The sequence below is a fragment of the Suncus etruscus genome, chromosome 8 (assembly GCF_024139225.1).
Source record: "Suncus etruscus isolate mSunEtr1 chromosome 8, mSunEtr1.pri.cur, whole genome shotgun sequence".
In the NCBI taxonomy this organism is placed as follows: domain Eukaryota; kingdom Metazoa; phylum Chordata; class Mammalia; order Eulipotyphla; family Soricidae; genus Suncus; species Suncus etruscus.
Window position 1 is genome coordinate 46,640,541 of NC_064855.1, and position 19,093 is coordinate 46,659,633.

General features: G+C 36.5%; 1 protein-coding gene across 2 annotated transcripts in view; it reads right to left on the bottom strand.

The window, feature by feature from the left end:
• Positions 1–860: 860 nt before the first annotated feature.
• HSPH1 (heat shock protein family H (Hsp110) member 1) overlaps positions 861–19,093 on the bottom strand; it is a 29,371-nt gene continuing 11,138 nt past the window's right edge. Inside the window, exons 7-18 of one of the 2 annotated variants that reach the window (XM_049778771.1) lie at positions 18,653–18,897; positions 17,417–17,645; positions 15,672–15,778; positions 14,158–14,291; positions 11,512–11,711; positions 9,615–9,746; positions 7,230–7,367; positions 6,008–6,133; positions 3,560–3,667; positions 3,351–3,470; positions 2,455–2,616; positions 861–1,746 (exon numbers count right to left, since the gene is read on the bottom strand). In XM_049778771.1, coding sequence (XP_049634728.1) covers positions 1,540–1,746; positions 2,455–2,616; positions 3,351–3,470; positions 3,560–3,667; positions 6,008–6,133; positions 7,230–7,367; positions 9,615–9,746; positions 11,512–11,711; positions 14,158–14,291; positions 15,672–15,778; positions 17,417–17,645; positions 18,653–18,897 — 1,908 coding nt within the window. In that variant the 3' untranslated portion in view covers positions 861–1,539. The remainder of the gene's footprint in view (positions 1,747–2,454; positions 2,617–3,350; positions 3,471–3,559; positions 3,668–6,007; positions 6,134–7,229; positions 7,368–9,614; positions 9,747–11,511; positions 11,712–14,157; positions 14,292–15,671; positions 15,779–17,416; positions 17,646–18,652; positions 18,898–19,093) is intronic. The other variant, XM_049778770.1, reaches the window with a different exon arrangement.

Here is a 19,093-nt window from a genome sequence, read left to right on the forward strand (position 1 = left end):
ATCTAAGTATTTCAAGTGAGAACTGATTTATTTAAGAAAAATGTGAACACCAAATAAATAAAGCCCAGTATCTTAATAATTTCATCTCCCAGTTTGATTTACCAATTTTGGTACTTCCTGCAATTTTATGAACTGCTCGAAGTGCTATTGTGTGGAATTAACTACTCTAATTTTAAGAGACAAAGATAAATAGTACAACAAATAAGGTGTTTGCCTTGCACTCAAATGACCCAGAACAGAGCCGGGAGTAAGCTTCTAAGCACCTCTAGGTGTGGTCTTAAAGCCACAACCTTCACACCCATCTCAAATAATATTTTTGTATGTACATGACACTTTACAGTGGTAAAAGCCGTATCACCCAATAATATTTAATTCCCCTGGTATAGTGTTTGAAAATCAGTGTAATACTAACACAATCACAGACTAAGAAAACACAACTGGACAGTAATGCAACAGGGCTCAATGGTTTTTTCCCCTAAGCTAGATTTAGGAGAAAAAAAAAATAGATTTCAAGTAAATTATAAACCACATTCTATCTCACATTTTTTTTAAATTTCATGTAAAAATATGCGACATATATCACTCATCATTTAGGAGAGCATAAATATGGAACAGCAAATAAGTAACGAACTTGAACACAAAGTCACTTAGTCATTTGTTATAATAACCCTATCTCCTTTCCTTTTTTCATTTTGTTTTGGAAACACCTGGTGGTACTCAGGGTTGGCCACTGGTTGGCCATTGTCTGGGGACAATGTAGTCAGGGGTCAATGATTCAACCAGCCTCCTACATACAAATTACAACCCACTGAGCTATCTCTGGATCCTCAAATTCCATTTTTAAGTCAGTGACAAAACGGTTTAGAAATGACACCATAAGATGAACTTTATTTTAAAGCTCATAAAAGGCTTCACAATATCAGTTACAATCACTATTTCTTCCATTCTATACCTTCACATGACAATGTATTGTATAACCAGAGATATATTTTAAAGTTTATGTTCTGCATGCTGCTAACACATTTCACTAGTGTTTTGATGCCTTACCAATGGATTTTTAATATCAAAGAAAAAATCATATTCTATTAGACAGAATTTTAGAAAGCCCTTATGAATCAGACAGTCTTGTTTATAAACACCCACACCCACGCACATGCTGAAATGGAGAGTAAAATGCAAGAAAACTACCTTGGCAAGAACAAATGCTTAAAGATTTTAATTACAGCCCTCTTGAACAAGCAGTACAGTTTATTTTCTCCAAAAGACAAGTCAATTTCATCCTCAGTGATGCAAATGGTAATACTGCACAGAAGCTTAGTATGAATTCACAATTCCACAGGAATCTGAAAGTTACCAAGGCAATTTTCCCTTTTAGGATTGTAAAGACTACATACTTAAGCTTTCCTTTTTCATATAATACACAGATTTTCTAAACATCCTTAAAAAAGAAAATATAAATAGTCTTCGTATGTTATGTAGAATCAAGTACTATGGCAAAAATATTTTATTAATTGAAGAACTAAGCCAGTTTAATGTTATCTAGTCCAAGTCCATATTAACAGAACTCTTCTCATTAGGGTAACATTCACCATTCTGATGAGGTGGCTCAGCACCAAAATTATTTTTGCCTTCTATATTTTCTTCTTTTTTATCAGTATTTGGACCATTAGGAGTTCTTTCCAGTTTGGGTGATTCAATTTTTGGTTTAGGTTGTGTTACAACAGATTCACAAGTATTGTTCAACTCCTAAAAAGGGAAACCAAAACTAGTTACTATCGGGTTAATTTTCAACTACATTTTTAAATATAAACTAGTATTCTTCATTAAACATTACATATGTAAGTGAGCATTCATTCCTTTTATATTACATTTGCCCAAACCATAGCTTAAAATTTAATTAAGAGAAAATTATTTGATATATCAGGAACTGGTATCATAAATGACCTCATATAATACAACATACACATACACATACTATGCAACTGAATATTAGAATCCCCAGACCTAGGAAAAAAGAAAATGGTTCCCCATAGATTAAATAATTTAACCTTAGGTTTAAGGTCTTTAAAAAAAATCAGTGAGCTGGAATTCAAGCTTAGTCAATGTCTTCAAAGCCTCATGTTTCCTTAACCTTCACTATATTAATATCCTCCCAGAGAGAAAATAGTTACTTTCTTTTCTCCTTTCTCCTAAGCCATAAGCATTCAACAAGGCCTTTTCTAACAGAATATTAACCTGGGATGACATCATCTCTACTATTAGGAACCTCCTAACCCAATTTGACTTTAGCACTGCACTTAACCTTGTTTATGGTCAAGTCTCTCTACTAAGGCAAGTTAGATACAAGTCTATATAAAAAAATATACAGTCATTAAAAATATAGCTATGTTTAGAGTTAAAAATTGAGTCCCTAAGAAAACAGAGCAGGGGACAGTATTAAGCACCAATACTCACTTTTATTTTTGCTTTTATTTCCTGAACACGTACAACTGGATCTGAATCAAGACTCTTTTTAGCCTGAGCATTCATAACATTATTCATCCACTCCATTACTTCATTAACAGACTTTTCAACCTTTTTCATTTCAGACTCATCAATATGGTTATATTTCTCATCCTAAATGGGAAAATCAAAGCCAAAATGTAGAAGTTAGTATAATAGTAGTGACCTTCAATTTGAAAATATTTTGGCTTGCTCTTCAAGGCTGTGTTCACCCTTGAACATGTAACTCTCCCTTGCTTATCTATTTCTTTGCTTGAGTATTTCTGCTCTGTAGAAGGTTGCTTTCTCCTCAATTACATACTTCTTTCTCTTTCCTATCTTTCTAAATAAATTTCAATAAAACTTATCTTGTTTCACAAATACACAAAATGAGTATTTTTTAAAAAGCCAATTTTCCTGCAAAGTGGTCTCCAATACCAAACCAAATCTCTCATTTTAAGAATCATGATGGGGCCAGATTGATAGCATAGTGGTAGGGCGTTTGCCTTGCACGTGGCTGACCCAGGACCCTGTGTTCGATCCCTGGCATCCTATATGGTCACCCAAGCCAGAAGTTAACCCTGAGCATCAATGGGTGTGCCCACCCCCTAAATCAAGACTCATGATAGTGGGGGCCGAAGCTATATTACAGTCGAGTGGGTAGAGAGCTTGCCCTGCACAAGGCTGACATTCCATATGGTCCACCCTCCACTCCGCTCCACCAAGAGTGATTCCTAAGCTCAGAGCCAGGAGTAACCCTAAACACCACCAGATGTGGCCCAAAAAAGGGGGGAAAAAAAATCACAGAAGTTCATAGTTAAATTCACTGAATTCTAGAATAACTTCCTTGCTACATCTCGAAGACTTACCTTATTTCTGAAGTCAGCAGCTATCTTGGCATAATGCTGCAATCTCTGACCTAGTTCTTCAAACATTTTTGGTCGTTCTTCAGCTTCTTGATACCGAATTTTAATTGGAGTGCCAATTTTCTAAAATCAAATGTATTATATTGTTATGTCCTAATTACAGTTCAGTAGTCACCATCTGAACCACATTCCCAGGAATAAAATGGACCTACCATCAACTCCTCTAGTTTGTCCACATAGGCTTGTTTAGCTTGGTCCTCTCCTTCTTCATAGAGCCAGTTTTCAGTGTCTGTGAGCAATCTCAAAAAATTCTGATGATCCTATATATATGAAATATAAAAATTAGTACGATCTTAATTAAATCTTCACAATAAAATGAATTTATTTTTAGACGCCTTAAACATAAGTGACAATTTAATCTTATTTTTTCTAGGCAGGTTTTCTGATTATCTTGGTTCTTCTCATTGCAAAGCTACCGAGTTTAATACTGCCCCTATTAGCTCCATGCAATAATTTATATGAGAGAAGCAAGTTACATACTTTGGCATACATAGACACTTGAGGACTTTTTGTAAATTGCTTTTATTAATCTACCTGCTGTAATATGTAAGAAATAGAAATGTCTTCCTGTTCCAAGACTGATGGAGGGATGGAGGATGAGGTCTTTCCCCTCCAGCTCAGAGCACGCGTCTGCCACCCTGTCCAGCCGACGGTTCTGAGGTGAAACGGCGGGTAAACAGCTCGCAGACAGTCAGGCTTGTGGGAATATTAGCTTTATTCGGTGGACAAGACTGAAGTCCAAAGACTCAGCATAAGTTCCAGCCAAAAGCCTCTCGCCTTCCACAGACCCTTGTTTTTACCCCCCAGAATCAGGTACCACCCAATGGTAGGATCAGATACCACTCAATGGTGGAAGCAGAATCAGGTACCACCTTAGGGTGGGGGCAGAATGCCAGGTCACACCCTAGGGTAGGGCCAGTCACGATCAGGGTAGGGTCAGTAATATAATAACCCCCTAAAGTATTTACATATACAACAATTCCCCCTTTTGTTTAGGGTAGGGTCAGTAACATAATAATCCCAAAAATATTTACATACACATCTTCCTGTACCTTAGAAATCCAATTTTGGTATAATCTATGCATTCAAATGTGGTCATGGAAAAGTAATCACTTTTCTACTTCTAGAACAATCTTTGTTTTAGGGCCATAACCAACTGTGTGCCCATTGATCTCCCAGCAGGGAGACTTCCAGAGACCACGATGTGCTGGGGACTGAACCCAAAGCTTTTGCATGCAAAGCATATGTGCCAGTCCTCTGGTGCATCTTTAAAAAAAAAAAAATAGGGGCCGGAGACATAGCACAGCGGTGTTTGCCCTGCAAGTAGCCGATGCAGGACCTAAGGTGGTTGGTTTGAATCCCGGCGTTCCATATGGTCCCCTGTGCCTGTCAGGAGATATTTCTGAGCAGATAGCCAGGAGCAACCCCTGAACACAGCCGGGCGTGGCCCAAAAACCAAATAAATAAATAAGATAAAATAAAATAAAAGCCAAAAAAAACACATTAAAAAAAAAGAGGCCAATGAGAGTATGCCCGGCAGTATGGACCTAATAGTTCTCTGCTCTGGCTCAGCAGTACTTGGGTGTCAGCAAGGCTAAAGGAGCAGTGCTGGGGACCATGTAGCCAGTGCCAGAGATAAAGAAATGAGACTCACATATGCCAGATGCTTATGCTTATGCTTGACCTTTTCAGCCATTCCCCAATCCAACAATTGGTTGTTACTATTTAACTCAAAATGATCAAATATCAAAATTAAAGCACATTGTCAATTCCCATCATTTGTGATGTGGAAAAAAAGTTCATAACAAATCCATTTTGGGGGTGGGTGGGGGCCCACACATGGCTCTGTACTTAGGAATCATTTCTGGGGAACTTGGGAAACTACATGGAATGCTGGGATGCTGGAGATCAAACCCAAGTCAGCCACAGAAAGGCAAGCTCCCTACTCACCCTGCTATACTAGCTCTCTAGCCCACAAATTCATATTTATCTATTCTAGTTTTGTTTAGCTCTACTTCAGGATTCCAGCCTAAGACAGTATTTTATACAGTAGAGCCGGGAACTGTAATATATTACAAAGCAGCCCAACATCTTAGGACTATTAAAATTAAAGTCTTTAAATTTCAAAAGCAATTCCTAAGCCATTCTATATTTATCTAGCCCAATTTTCCCAGAAACCCCCGTCGTGCTTCAGATAAAGACTTTGAGAGCTTAGAAAAGATGAGTAAGTAAAAAGTCTTATGGAGAGAAAATAGTAATAGAGCACCAACCAAGAGAATCAGATTCAAATTTTTAAATGTTAATTTGAGGTTCCTAGAAGTGTTTTTTTTTAATTTATCCATTTGTCTTGCCCCTGAAATGATGTCAGAACCTGAATAAATATTTGGTAAATTCTTTTTTGTGGATTACCAAAAAAGCCACTGAGATAATCTAGACTGTAATAAAAGTGCACTTCACCCGGAAATCTCTCTCTAGTTTATTTATGTAATTTCTACATTAAGCAATTCTGATTAAAAAGCCCTAAGCAAAAATTTAAATGTCAAATTGATAATAAACAACTTTATATGCAATTATCTCAATTAAAACACCTCTAAACATACCTGTTCACATATAAAATTTTCATAGGGTCCACAAAGCTTGTCCCTAAATTCATACACATATTCCTCCACTGCGTTTTTAGCATCATTTCTTTCCTTTTCTAATTTATCCTGCATTATCATCTTTCCCTGTCAGGAAACAGAAAAAAAGGTTAATTCCTTTCATTTATCTGCATGCAACTAAATTTCAGCTCTTTAGAGTCCCATATTAAAATCAATAAATACAGCAAAAAATTATTATAGTTTATTATTATTATTATACAGTTTAACTTTTACCTCATAAAATAAGTTCTGCACTTAGAAATAGATCCTGGCAGGCTGGGAGACCATATGGGATGCTGGGTATCGAATCGAGCTCTGTCCTGTGTTAGCCACATGCAAGGCAAATAAATGCCCTACCACTCCTGCCCCGAGATCCTTTATTTTCTAAATTCACATATAACTCACATTTTTTATAGTTATACCTAATTCTAAGATTATATTATAATGATCATACCATCTAGATGTCACGGCATCTTTAAAGCAAAGATAAATTATTTACAAAACATTTATTTGAAAACTAAGTTCAGTGTTGCTAGTTCAACAAAGGAAAATGATATCTCAATTTTTAATACATATTCCAACATATTTTAACAAAAAAGTCTGAACTGGTCCGAGAGGACAATGCCTGTCCAATGATTTTTGTGCTAGGATAACACATCAATTTTTTTTTTTTTTTATAAAACTAGCAATCAATTTGTTTTGGGATCTGGTTTTATATTTGGGGGAGGGGGTCACCTTAAACATTGCTTAGGAAAGCAGCAATGCTGGGAGAATTCAACCAAAGGCCCTCTCAATTTTAAACCAAGCATAGAACTAGGGCAAAGACAGGGGCCAGAAAGATAGTATGAAGGTGGGCATTTGCCTTGCATGCAAAGGACAGTAGTTAAATCCTGGTATCCCATATGATCCCCCGAGCCTGTATTTCTGAGTGTAGAGCCAGGAGCAACCCCTGAGTGCTGCCAGTGTGGCCCAAAAACCAAATATATATACACACATATAGACAGCACTGTTGTTAAAATGAAATAGAAAATCCAATAGGTTTGCCTCCATCCTTTCCTGAGAACTGTCTTAATACTGTAATCTGGTTAAGGTTAATAGCCATATATGTAACAGAATATATGTAACAGACAAAGCCAACAACTAAACACAATCCAAAGTAATAATATTTTATTTAAACACTTACCTCTGTCTCAATATACATGTTAAGAAGGTCTTTCCCTAATTGCCAGACCAAGTTGGCCTCAATTGGTAATTCAACATTCACCACCTTTATTTTGGCTTTTTTAGCTTCTGGAGGCTGGTCAACTTTCTTTTCATTTACCTGAAGAAGAGGGAGAGATACAAAAAGAAATACTTAATCTTTGAAAACTAAAAGCACCTCTTATACTTTAGTGATGCCCTTAGACAAAAATAAAACCTCCAAAGTTATTAGTCTAGTCCCACTTGTATCTGGGATACACCATTACACCCTTTTCTTTCAGAATTCTCTATGCTGTTTTACCTATTTTCATATTGAACTTAAGTTTCATTCCTCTAAATTCTTCTCCACAGAGCTTTACTTTCTAACTGTACATGTCTTAAGTCTACAACTCTCTCAACCCCACACTACAAAGTGCAAGCTGTAACTAAATTAACACATCTTAAATTTAATGCATTCATACATCAACTCTTTTTATTAGTCCCAATAAAGCAAAGTTTTACCTGCTTTAATTAAAATTAGCACTATACTGATGATTGCTTTTTAAAATGTTCTACTTTGGAGTACACACACACAAACACACACACACAATCTTATTTCCCAGAGTCTTTGCGTTGTATCATTGCTTATCAGTCCCTCAAGGCAGAGATAAAGAAATCTAAAATGCCAAATGAAACAATGAAATGAATGCTTAATTAAGTATCTTGTGTATTCTTTGTGAAAAAAATGTCTTCCCCCCAAAATGTGTAAAACACAGGGCTAAGGAAATAAGTACCCCCTATGGCCCTTAATCTTCCAAGTCCCTTTGCAGTTGGTAGCACAAATGAAAGAAACAGTATTTAATGTTTCTAATGAGTACCATGATTGGCTGGAATAGTAAAAAAGGAATAAACAAGCTCATGAAGCAAAACCCATACTGTGGTGGTATAAGTGGAGGAGATATAAAGGTTGTTAAAATTCTGAATCCTTTACAGTAAGAAACTGGCAACCAAAAGAATTTCAATGATTTCCCTAACTCAGATGGGGTCATACTACATGTTTCTCAGACTTCTTACTCAATGTGACTTACATCACATCTATGAAGTACTATAGTTCATCTGGCCATTTTTGACCTAATCAATGAGACACATAAAGTACCCATATTTTCTTCCCTCCAATGAACATGAGACCCTTCCCACGTAACATGTGTGCTATGGGGACACACACCAGAAAGAACAAAAACGAGGCAGAGGACACCCACACTCAGAAAAACAGAAATGCAATAGCTATTTGGGAAACAAATGGTTGACGAAAGGCTATGCATGGTAGCACAACAAAAAAACAACTACTAACAAAACCATTAAAAATGACATAAAGTATTTGATAATGACATGGATAAGGTATATGGAAAATATATAGAAAAATGTTCCAAAATGTCTATCTGTGGTCCCACCCACAACATGATCCCAAACACCATTTTCTACAGACACAGAAACTACTGGCACAAATTTTTAAGTGTTACATTAAGTGATGAGAAGTAATGCTGAGACCATTACCTCAAAAACAGCTAGCTGCTCCTCCATCATTACAGATTAAACAGGAGAAATAAAAGGATTTCAGAAACCAATTCAGAACCTACAGACCATGACCAATCAGGCCATGGGAAGATTCAAACCTGGAAACTTTTACAAGCATAAAATGCATTTGATCCCACTGACCTATATTTCTTTGAGAGTTGAGAGTTCTATCCTAAAAATATGGGGGTGGGATATGTGGGGCAGAGAATCAAGTCACCAATAAAAAGTAATTTACATGCACCTTGAGCCAAGAATGAAATTCTGCACCACATACAGTGATCTGGAGTAACAATGGAAACCTCCAAATATCCATCTGACCATGAATTTTAAAGGTCTGAGATAATACTAGTTTTGCTAGTACTTATCAATGGAAGTGAAACAAAATTAATAATGACTTTAAAACATATCCTGGTTATTACTGGATCGGCACAATTACTGTAAGCCTGACTAGAAACTTGAGAAAAGTTTACTGGGCTCCTATTACCCATGTATTTATCATTAGACTGGAAATGAATCACACAGCATGGGGATGCACCCCTGGCATAAGCATATTCCTCGGACAGCAAATGCTATGTGCATTGCTTAGATTGGCAGTTTATCAATAGAAGCTTTCAGGTCTAAAGTAGTTCCCTTTGTTAAGCATAAGTACTTCGAGCTGGTTTTAGTTAGAAAAACCACATTGAAACAGAACAGGAAAATAATATATGGAAGAAAGCAACTTGATGCTTTCTCTTGAAATTATAGATTTAATGATACCATTAATAATTACATGTTGCAACACCATCTAATGGAATGAACTAGAAGAATCACTCACTTTGTCAGCATCAGGGATTTTGTTTTCTTCTGAGGTAAGTTCAGGTGAAGGGGGAGACTGTGAGGTTTGTTGGCCATCAGTTTGTACCTGGGGCTGTGTTCCAGCTTCACTGTTGTCTTGCTGGATATTTTTCTGAAATGAAAGCCCAGGCACAAAGGATGTAGAAAGCAGGTGTACTTGTATAAATTTAAAAGGTTATCGGGCACCAAAGACAGTACACTGAATTTCTGAAATCTTAATAAGTGGGGAAAGATACTGGAGATAAAAGTAAAATGAACAGATTTTTAAAAACTTCTTAGAAATTTTAAACCTTCAAGAAATCCTTTGAATGACAGCAGTTAATAAAATTAAACATTAGTAGGCATTTTGATTGGTGTGATGACAATCAAGAATGCTCCCCTTAAGACATTCTCGCCTTCACCTAGCCTTGCTTATAGACATTAATAAAAAAGCAGAGGAAACATTTTTACTGCACTCTGACCCAGAAGCAACCTTCCAAAAGCTAATTTCAACAGCAGCTATCATCTATTTTGACTTATCTCTACGCCAATGAACTGAACAGTTAAATAAAAAAATACTTAACTATTTGTTTGGGGTTTTTCGGAGAGTGGAGATTTTAGCATTTCAGCTCATATATGCAAGGCCCTTTCTGTCCCGATTTAGAATTAATACAGCCATCTATTTCTAACTCAAAAAACTCTCAGGACAAAGAAAGCACACGTTAGTAGATCTCAATTCCCAGTAAGTCAATTCTTATGATGAACTTCTTCCATCTTTGAGAGAAACTGGAAACATTCTAATTAACTATTTTTTGCCCACTCTAAATCTCTCATATTTTTCTTTCAGAGCTTAAAGATCCTAAAGCAAACACTAAATATTCAGAAATAAAGCATTCCTGATATGCAAACATATCCACAAAAGGTTGGGGAGATTGAAACAACAGGCATTGATAACTGGCGTCTGTAGTCAAATGAGAAAGATTACGGCACGGGTCATTTAACTTAGTATACTGAAGTTTTCTAGATGACAACAAAATGAAGGCTCAGGCGTTAATGCCCCCTTAAACATCCTAAGAAAGTCAATGGTGAAACTATTTTCCCATCCCAAGATGCCACACTTTATCCTTTCCCCCTTTTTTGGGTGATGCACACATCCAGAAAGAAATGCTCAGGGGTTATTCCTGGCTCTGAACTCAGGAATTACTCCTGGCGGTGCTTTGGGGGACACCATATGGGACGTCAGGGATCAAAGCCAGGTTTGGCTACATGCAAGGCAAAAGCTCTACCCACCATACTATCGTTCTGGCTCTTTCTTATTCTTTACTGAACATTGTACCATCTGCCTTTTCATTTAAGCTATAATGCAGCTTATTACCCAGAACTATAACCGTTATGTTAAAGCTTATTAAAATTCTTCTGTTCATCATGTAAAACTACCACTTAAGCTTAAAGAACGTGAACACGAGATATCAAATTTGTATTCTGCTAGCCATCTCTACAATATAGCAAATCATATAAGTAAAAAGCAAACAAGTTAAGAAATACCAACTATGCCATACAATTAAAGAAAATAAGTTTCAATATTTGGTAGAAATTTCAATAGTTATTTTATTTTTAAGACCCATTTTCTTAATGACTTACTAGTCAATATTTGACCTTTATGATATGGTCCATATCTCTCCAAATAACTTTACTTTAAATAAAGCTATGGAGAATTGAATCACATTTCACTAAATCCCAAGCTGTAACTCACCTAGACTCTGCTATTGTCATTACCCCAAATTCTAATCAAAATGAAGAAAAACCTATTTTAATCCTTCCTTTTACCCTGAGCCTTAAGAGTTTAAAATTAAGTCAGCTATATATCCAAATCCAAATACTCATGTATACAAACTTACATCAGTGTCTGAACTTTCAGGTTGTCTCTCACTCTGACATTCCATGTCTGATTCCACTTCGTTCTCTTCCGTTGGAATTTTCTCCACCATTGATGCTGTGGAGATGGTGAAGATGCCATGGGTATTGACCCGCACTTTGACTTTCACTCGAGATTTTTCCCCATCTTTCTGCGCAGAAACATTCTGAACTATGAATCGACCTAGAAAAAAGTGTAAGTGATCATTTTAAAATGGAATCTAAATCTCTATAAAGGAAAATAGAAATATAAAGACAAAATTTAAATAAAACCACAGCTGTTCTAACATCTGTCCATTTCCTCTACCAACTCAGAAACCCTTTTAATGTGTTCTGTAAAGAGTTTCCTTTTAGGAGAAACAGGTCTTCCAAACAATGCTCAGAGAGCCAGGGAAATCTCCTTCAGCACATGGTAAATGGCCAAGTAGGGTGATAGTGGAATAATCAGACAATGGTGGGGAGTCACCTGGGACACACCTTAAAGGCCTACATTATGCATTGCAAAGGAGTCAAATCTGGGGCCTTGCACTAAGCACATACTCCAGCCCTTTGCGGTATCTCCCCCCCACCAGGGGGGAGAGATTTGTAGGCATAGAGCATATTTTTAATACAGGTAATTAGTCTTAATATGCATACATCTTCAAAAGGAAGGGCAGTCTTGAGAATGTTTTTATTTAACAATTAGGACATATACTGAGTGTAAGGAACTGATGACAAGCAGTTTCTTCCATATTTTCCAGATGGATGAGCACAAACCAATCATGAAAAGCTATCAGAAAATATTCTAGGCAGATGATACCAAGTCCACTCTGCAATTTAATTACAAGCATCTTTCAGATCATTCTGTCTGATGTAATAGTGAAAACCAATTTCCAATTTTTAACTAAGAACAGTAAACTAAAATCTCTATCGAAGTCTGAAATTATGATTAATACAGCTGTTCTAGAGGCATGAAGAATCTTTAAAAGCACAAACTGAGTGGCTCAGATTATTGTGTAACATGGGCATTTAGAAACCCCCCCACTAAGCCTGAAACAGCTGAGGCAATCCCAAGAAATCTGCTATTAAGGACCACTAGGGAGATAGGGCCCAAAATAAAAGGCATAAAAAATGCCCAGGGAAAGCATGACCTTGTGAACTTCATCCCAGGCACTTCACATACAGCAGAGGTAACCCTGACCACACTATATAATCTAAGGTGTCTAGCGGGAGGAAAAATAAACTATATAATCTAAGGTGTCTAGTGGGAGGAAAAATAAATCGGTAGTTATAAACTGCAGACTGCACTAGACAGATAACACTTAGGACATTTACCCTGCAAACAGCTGACCTAGGTTCAATTTCCAGAACCACATATGGTCCCTTGAACCCCACCAGAAGTGATTCCAAAGCCCAGAGCCAGCAGGAAGCCCTGAGTACCACTCAAACACCCACACACAGAGAGGTCACAATACTCATTATAGTACTCAGGAACTACCAGAGTCGTGCTGAGGGGCCATGTATTGGGGGACCACAAATGCTACCACTTGAACCAGTTCCCTGGTTCTTTAAGCTTTATAGTTTTGGTGATAACAAAATTCTGATGCCATGTAAAGAGCTTGTATTTTATCCACTACAGACTACACAATTAATATACAGACTTCAACCTGTTGAAATCAAGATTTCACAAACTTTTTACCTACCAACTAATTTTGGGAGGAAAGAAGCCTACATAAAAGAAACCTACATAAAAGTAAACAAAACTCCTTTGGGTCAGTGCTACTTTAGTTTTAATAAGGAAAAGAATAAAAATAACCAAATGATTCCTTCAAATAAATTCATTACAGAAAGCATAGAGATTTAAGAATGAGTCCTAGGGGCTAGAGCAATAGTAATAGTGGATAGGGTATTTGTCTTACACACAGCTGACATGGGTTCGATCATCTCATATGGTCCCCTGAATCTGCCAGGAGTAACCCGAGTGCCTCCAAGTGTGAACCACAAAACCAAAACCACCTCCCAAAAAAAATGAATCCTAACAAGGTCTAATAGTATTAAGTCTATTTCTCCCCTGCAGCTCAATAAAGACACGTGCCCATGTCTCAATAAAGAGACATAGGCACAAGAGAGATACCTGGAGTGACTATGGGTCAGGGGAATACTGGGCAGAGAGATAGTACAGAAGCTTGCCTTAGAGGTGGTGCTCCTATTTGATCTAGCATTGTGTGATCTCCCAAACAGCTGGAAAAGCCCCATGAACACCGTCAAGTGTGATCCAGTATTTCCCCATCCCCATAAAATAGGATACACATTTAAAAAATAGCTTCAATGGTTTCTTTCTGTGTCAAATTTTAAAATGGATGTTATGTCTCACATATAGAAAAGATCATTATTAAAAGCAGGTGATCCTCTTCTAATCATTATCACATTAGAATAGAAATTTTAAATACATGTACTTGGAAATAACCGTTCATCTATACAGGCCAATTTATTCATCAATAAACTTAAGTCGTATCTCCATCACTACTATTTTAAACTGAAATTATGTTTGTACGGAATTTTGTTCCACTCAACATACTAGGAATAAAAATAAAAATTCTTAAATTTGTACACAGTTGTCTTGAAAACAATATACACAAGTAACAGCTTACCTATTTTTGCTTCTGGATACGGGACTCCTTTAGGATCAGAATAGAAAGCTTCCAGTTCAAAAGGCCCCCTTTTCAGGAAGGTAAGAACTTTAGAGAAAGGTGCAGCATGATTTCGACTGAACACTTCATGGACACTAGGGAACGGAAAAGATACTTATTTAATTCAATCCTAAGAAGTTTCCAATGATATTTTTATAAGCAACAGGAACAAAACAAAACACAAAGATTTCAATGGAATCATAAAAGAGGAAGTAAACTGGAACTATCACATTGTCTGACTTTGAAATATATTACAAAATGACAGTAATTAAAACTGTAATATACACATCTATGAAACAGTATTCAAAGTCCAGAAATAAACACACTAATACTTAGATCTATGACAAAGGAGCTAACACCATGAACTAGGAAAGACTTAAGGTAAACAGTATTATGAAAATAACATCGCATGAAAAAGATAAATTTGGAATACTCTAACTCCAGGTACAAAAATAAATTTAAAATGGATTCATGACCTCCTAGATGTCAGATCCAAAATTAAGTACACAAAACACGAAATATACAGACAACCAATCCCAATAAAAGTGAAGTAAACAATAAATAAACATAAAGTAAACATAAGTAAACAATATTAAACTAAAAACCATTGATATAGCTAAGACAAAACAAAAAAACAGCCTACTGCTATTATTTATGTATAACATATACAATATATATAACATATATGAAAACACATACTGTATATATGAATGACATGTTGTCAATAACAAATGTACAAAGCACACAACTCACCAACAAATTATGATTTTTTTAAATAGAATGGGCCAGGAGATAGCTGGATCACTTCTCCCTGGTGTTCATGAGTTATTGAATTCATTCAATATTCAATACTACAAGACCCCAGCACCAGCGGCTGGGTATATATAGCCTTGGAGATTGGAGACCTGAACACTGGCCCCTAGTTTTGCTAGGCCCGAGCAGTGTCATTTTACTGAGCCCAGGCATTGAGCCATCTGGCTATATATCCTAAGAAGCATTTCCAGATTCCATGACCATTGTTTGAGAGGCACCATACCCCTGCCCCTTCATGAAAATGTATATTTGGAAACCTCTGATCATATGGACCCACCAAGGGCCCCTTCTTGATGTGTTCCAAATACTGAAAACAGAACAAAAATTGGGTAGATACCACTCTGGACAGGACACATAAAAATCAAAGAAGCATAGGGAAAGATGCTTATCTAAGGTTGTGAGGGAAATACAAATAAAAACCATAAGAACAGTCTTAACTCACCTATGAAAATGACTTATGTAAAAGTGATTAAGTGTTGATGAAAATACAGAGAGAAAAGAACCCATATGTACCACTGGTGGGAATGGAAATTGTTACCACCATTTTAGAAAGCAGCATGTAGCTGCCTCAAAAGCCAAACATAGACCTACATGATTCAAAAATCCCATACTTTCTCTTGTACATTAAACTACTGTAGCTATTATTATTCATTGCTACATACCCTTCAGGTTCTTCTGAATCATGGTTCCATACCAGAGATATTGGAAAAGGGACTGCATCAGTGACAGAAAATTCTCTGACCTTAAATGCCGGGGAAAGGATTGCACACTTAAAAAGAAAGAAAAAAATTATCAATGAGCACAGAATAACTTCAACGTAAATTCAAGTCAAAATGACCTCAGTAAAACTCATTTGAATAATTTTTGCATGAATACGTCAATCACTAAACATAAATTTAAACAACTTTTAATTTTATTATAGTAACTGATTTATCAGCAAATGTAATAGGGCATTTAAAAAACTACTTGTCTTTCTAGAAATGCCCTGGTGATTCAATTACAAGCTCTATCTTTTGAATGTGGGTACATACGAATAGCTGTCCACAAATGACCACAAAACTAAATATAAATAGTAAGGACTCAAAAAGTCAAAAGTTTCAACAATTTTAATGACTGAGCAGTGGTACACTTACATTTAAGAGTAATCTAACGGAGATAGTTTTTAAATTAGCTACATAAAAATGACAAAATAGATAATTAAACTGAAGGTCAGTTAACTTCTGAGTAGCGTAAGTCTTCAAGAGAGCCCCCACAAATGAGTTGAACAGATGGTACAGCAGGTAAAGCACCTGCTTTGCATGTGGCTGACCTGCATTTAATCCACAGCATCCCATATGGTAAAAAGGGCATAGCAAAAATTGGTTCCTGAGTATACAGCCAGGAATAACCTGAGCATCGCCAGGTAAGCCTCATAAAAGAACTGTTTTTAAAAATGAGCAAGCCCAAAAGAAAGTGTCACTGGCAGTGCTTTCTTTAAATTGTAATGTCTGAGGAAACAGAAAGTATATGGCAAACAGTAATAATCCCTTAATCAAGGATAAAACAACCCCCGCATAAAACACAATAGTGTTCAGATAATAAATTTTCAGTAATAATCAGTATCTACAAGTTTTACATTCTTTTGATTATAAAAAAATAGACTAGACTAAATGTGTCTGTTGATCTAATTTTAAATTGCAGATGGGGGCGAGTAGCACAGAGGTAGAACAGACTCTGGTTGGATTGCCGGCATCCCATGTGGTCCCCTGAGCCTCTCAGGAGCGATTTCTGAGCGCAGAGGCAGGAGTACCCCTTGAGAGCCACTGGGTGCGACCCAAAAATGTCCCCCCAAATAAACTGTAAATGGATCCTATTTCAAACAAGGTAACTTAAGTTTAGTTACATCTACTTACAGTTCTAAGACTTTTTTTTCCTAATCAATGTAACTTATACATGTGGTATCTTTGCTTTGTCAAATGTTATTCCTCTGAGTTACTTTATTTGATGAGCAAGTTAGAATTTGTAGAAGGAGCAGGTATCTTATAAAGCCATCTGTTGTTAACCCTACAAATTCTGCCCCAAATCAAGTGTTTATTGTACCAAATTGCCATTCTAATTTTCCCCAATGTGCTTTGTAGCAAATGTCACCACCACACAGCTAATTAGTACTCTACAGCTGTGTTTTCTATGATCTTCTCAGAATTATGCCTGTTCTTAATCACTGGTTTGGCAGTTCCATTAATTTAATTCTAGATTTCCGTAGATGTTCCAGAGTTGAGTCAAGCCTCCCCATGGATTTTAAAGTAACTTTTATATGATGCTGAGGGTGGTTCTGGTTACAATACAACCCTATTACATGAAATAAGGCAGAAAATGTTTAAGGAAGAAACAAGAAAGAAGAGGGAAGGAAGGATGGAGAAAGCAATACCTGTAGCGCACATCCTCGAGCGACTGCTTCGTCTGCATTGAGAGTTGTACTGACATCTTTCCCAAAGAATTTGGCAATTTTTTCTTTCACAGCTGGAATTCGCGTTGTGCCTCCAACGATCTCAACAGCACTCACATCTTCTAATTTAAGCTCAGTTTGTTCCATCAACGAATAAAGTGGAATGTCTATCTTTTGCAGGAGTTCAGCACAGAGTTCCTCAAATTGTGTTCTTGGTAAGGAAGCGAGAGAAATACTTTAAAAACTATTTTTTAAAGTTATCCTAAGAAATGTCCTATTTATAAACAATTAACTTTATCAAATCTAACAAATTTTTTAAAAACCACTGATACATTACCATTAAAAGAAAGTGGCCTTTATATTAAGACTGTCATTTACTTCAATGTTTTATGTAATCCCACTGTTATTTTTAAACTCCATGTTATTTAAAAGTATTTCTATGAATTATTTCATAAAAACATAATTATTGGCCCAAAAATGCAGAAAAGAAGCAAATACTCAAGAGACATCACTTTAAAAATAGCTAGCATAAATCATAGAATATTTTTTGGTTTTGAATCACACCTAGGAGTGACCCCTAAAGGTTTATGGGGCACCACTATACACCGTGCCAGGGGGAAAAAAAGGCCAGAACAGAACAGATAACAGCTCTATACAAGGTAAGTGCCCTACCACCTATAACATCTCTCTGGTCCTAATATATCTTTTTAAAAACCTTATTAGAAAAAAGGATAGTACAGGGCTTAAAGTACATAACTTGCAAGTGATTAATCACGGTTCAATTTCTGACACCACTTACGGTGTCCAGGCACTGCCAGAACTTACTTGGAGCAGAGAGCCAATAGTCCCCTGACCAACACCACATGTGGCCAACAACCCCCCATCACCAAATTAAAAAAAACAACTCGGGGCCAGAGTGATAGCATAGCAGTAGGGTGTTTACACGCACACAACCCAGAATGGACCCATTCAATTCCCAGCATTCCATATGGTCCCAGGGCCCATCAGGAGCAATTTCTGAGCACAGCAAGGAGGAACCCCTGATCGCCACCAGGTGTGATCCAAAAACAAATAACAACTAGTTCTACTGTTAAGATTCTTTCAAGAAGATGGTATGAAAGCTTGATATGCTGTCCAGGATTTAATAGAACAGCCAGAACTAATATCAAGGTTCAGAAAGACCTTTCTACTTTATGTAGCAAAATTTTCAACACAAACCTGTTCATCTTTCCTGAAACATCTTTGTCATTCATAAAGCACTCTATATTCAATGGTATATCTGTGCTATTAGAGCTCATTAGCTTTTTCAATTTTTCACACTCTTGATACAGACGAAGGAGAGCTCGAATTTTGGATTTTGCATCCAATTTGTACTTAGTTTTAAATTCTGCACAGAAATGTTCCACCAACTTTTCATCGAAGTTTTTTCCTCCTAAGAAGGGATCAAAAGCTGTTCCCAGCACCTAATTTAGTTAAAAAGAAATAACCCGATTATTATTTTTTAATCATACTTATAACTTGAATCTTAATGCGACTCAGACAACTGAAAAATCAGTTAAGTTCTATTTAATTTATAACATAAAATCCAAGTTCCTCAGGAGTAGGAACACAAAATCAAATTAAACAAATTTTGACTTTCAATAATTTCATGGGAAATGT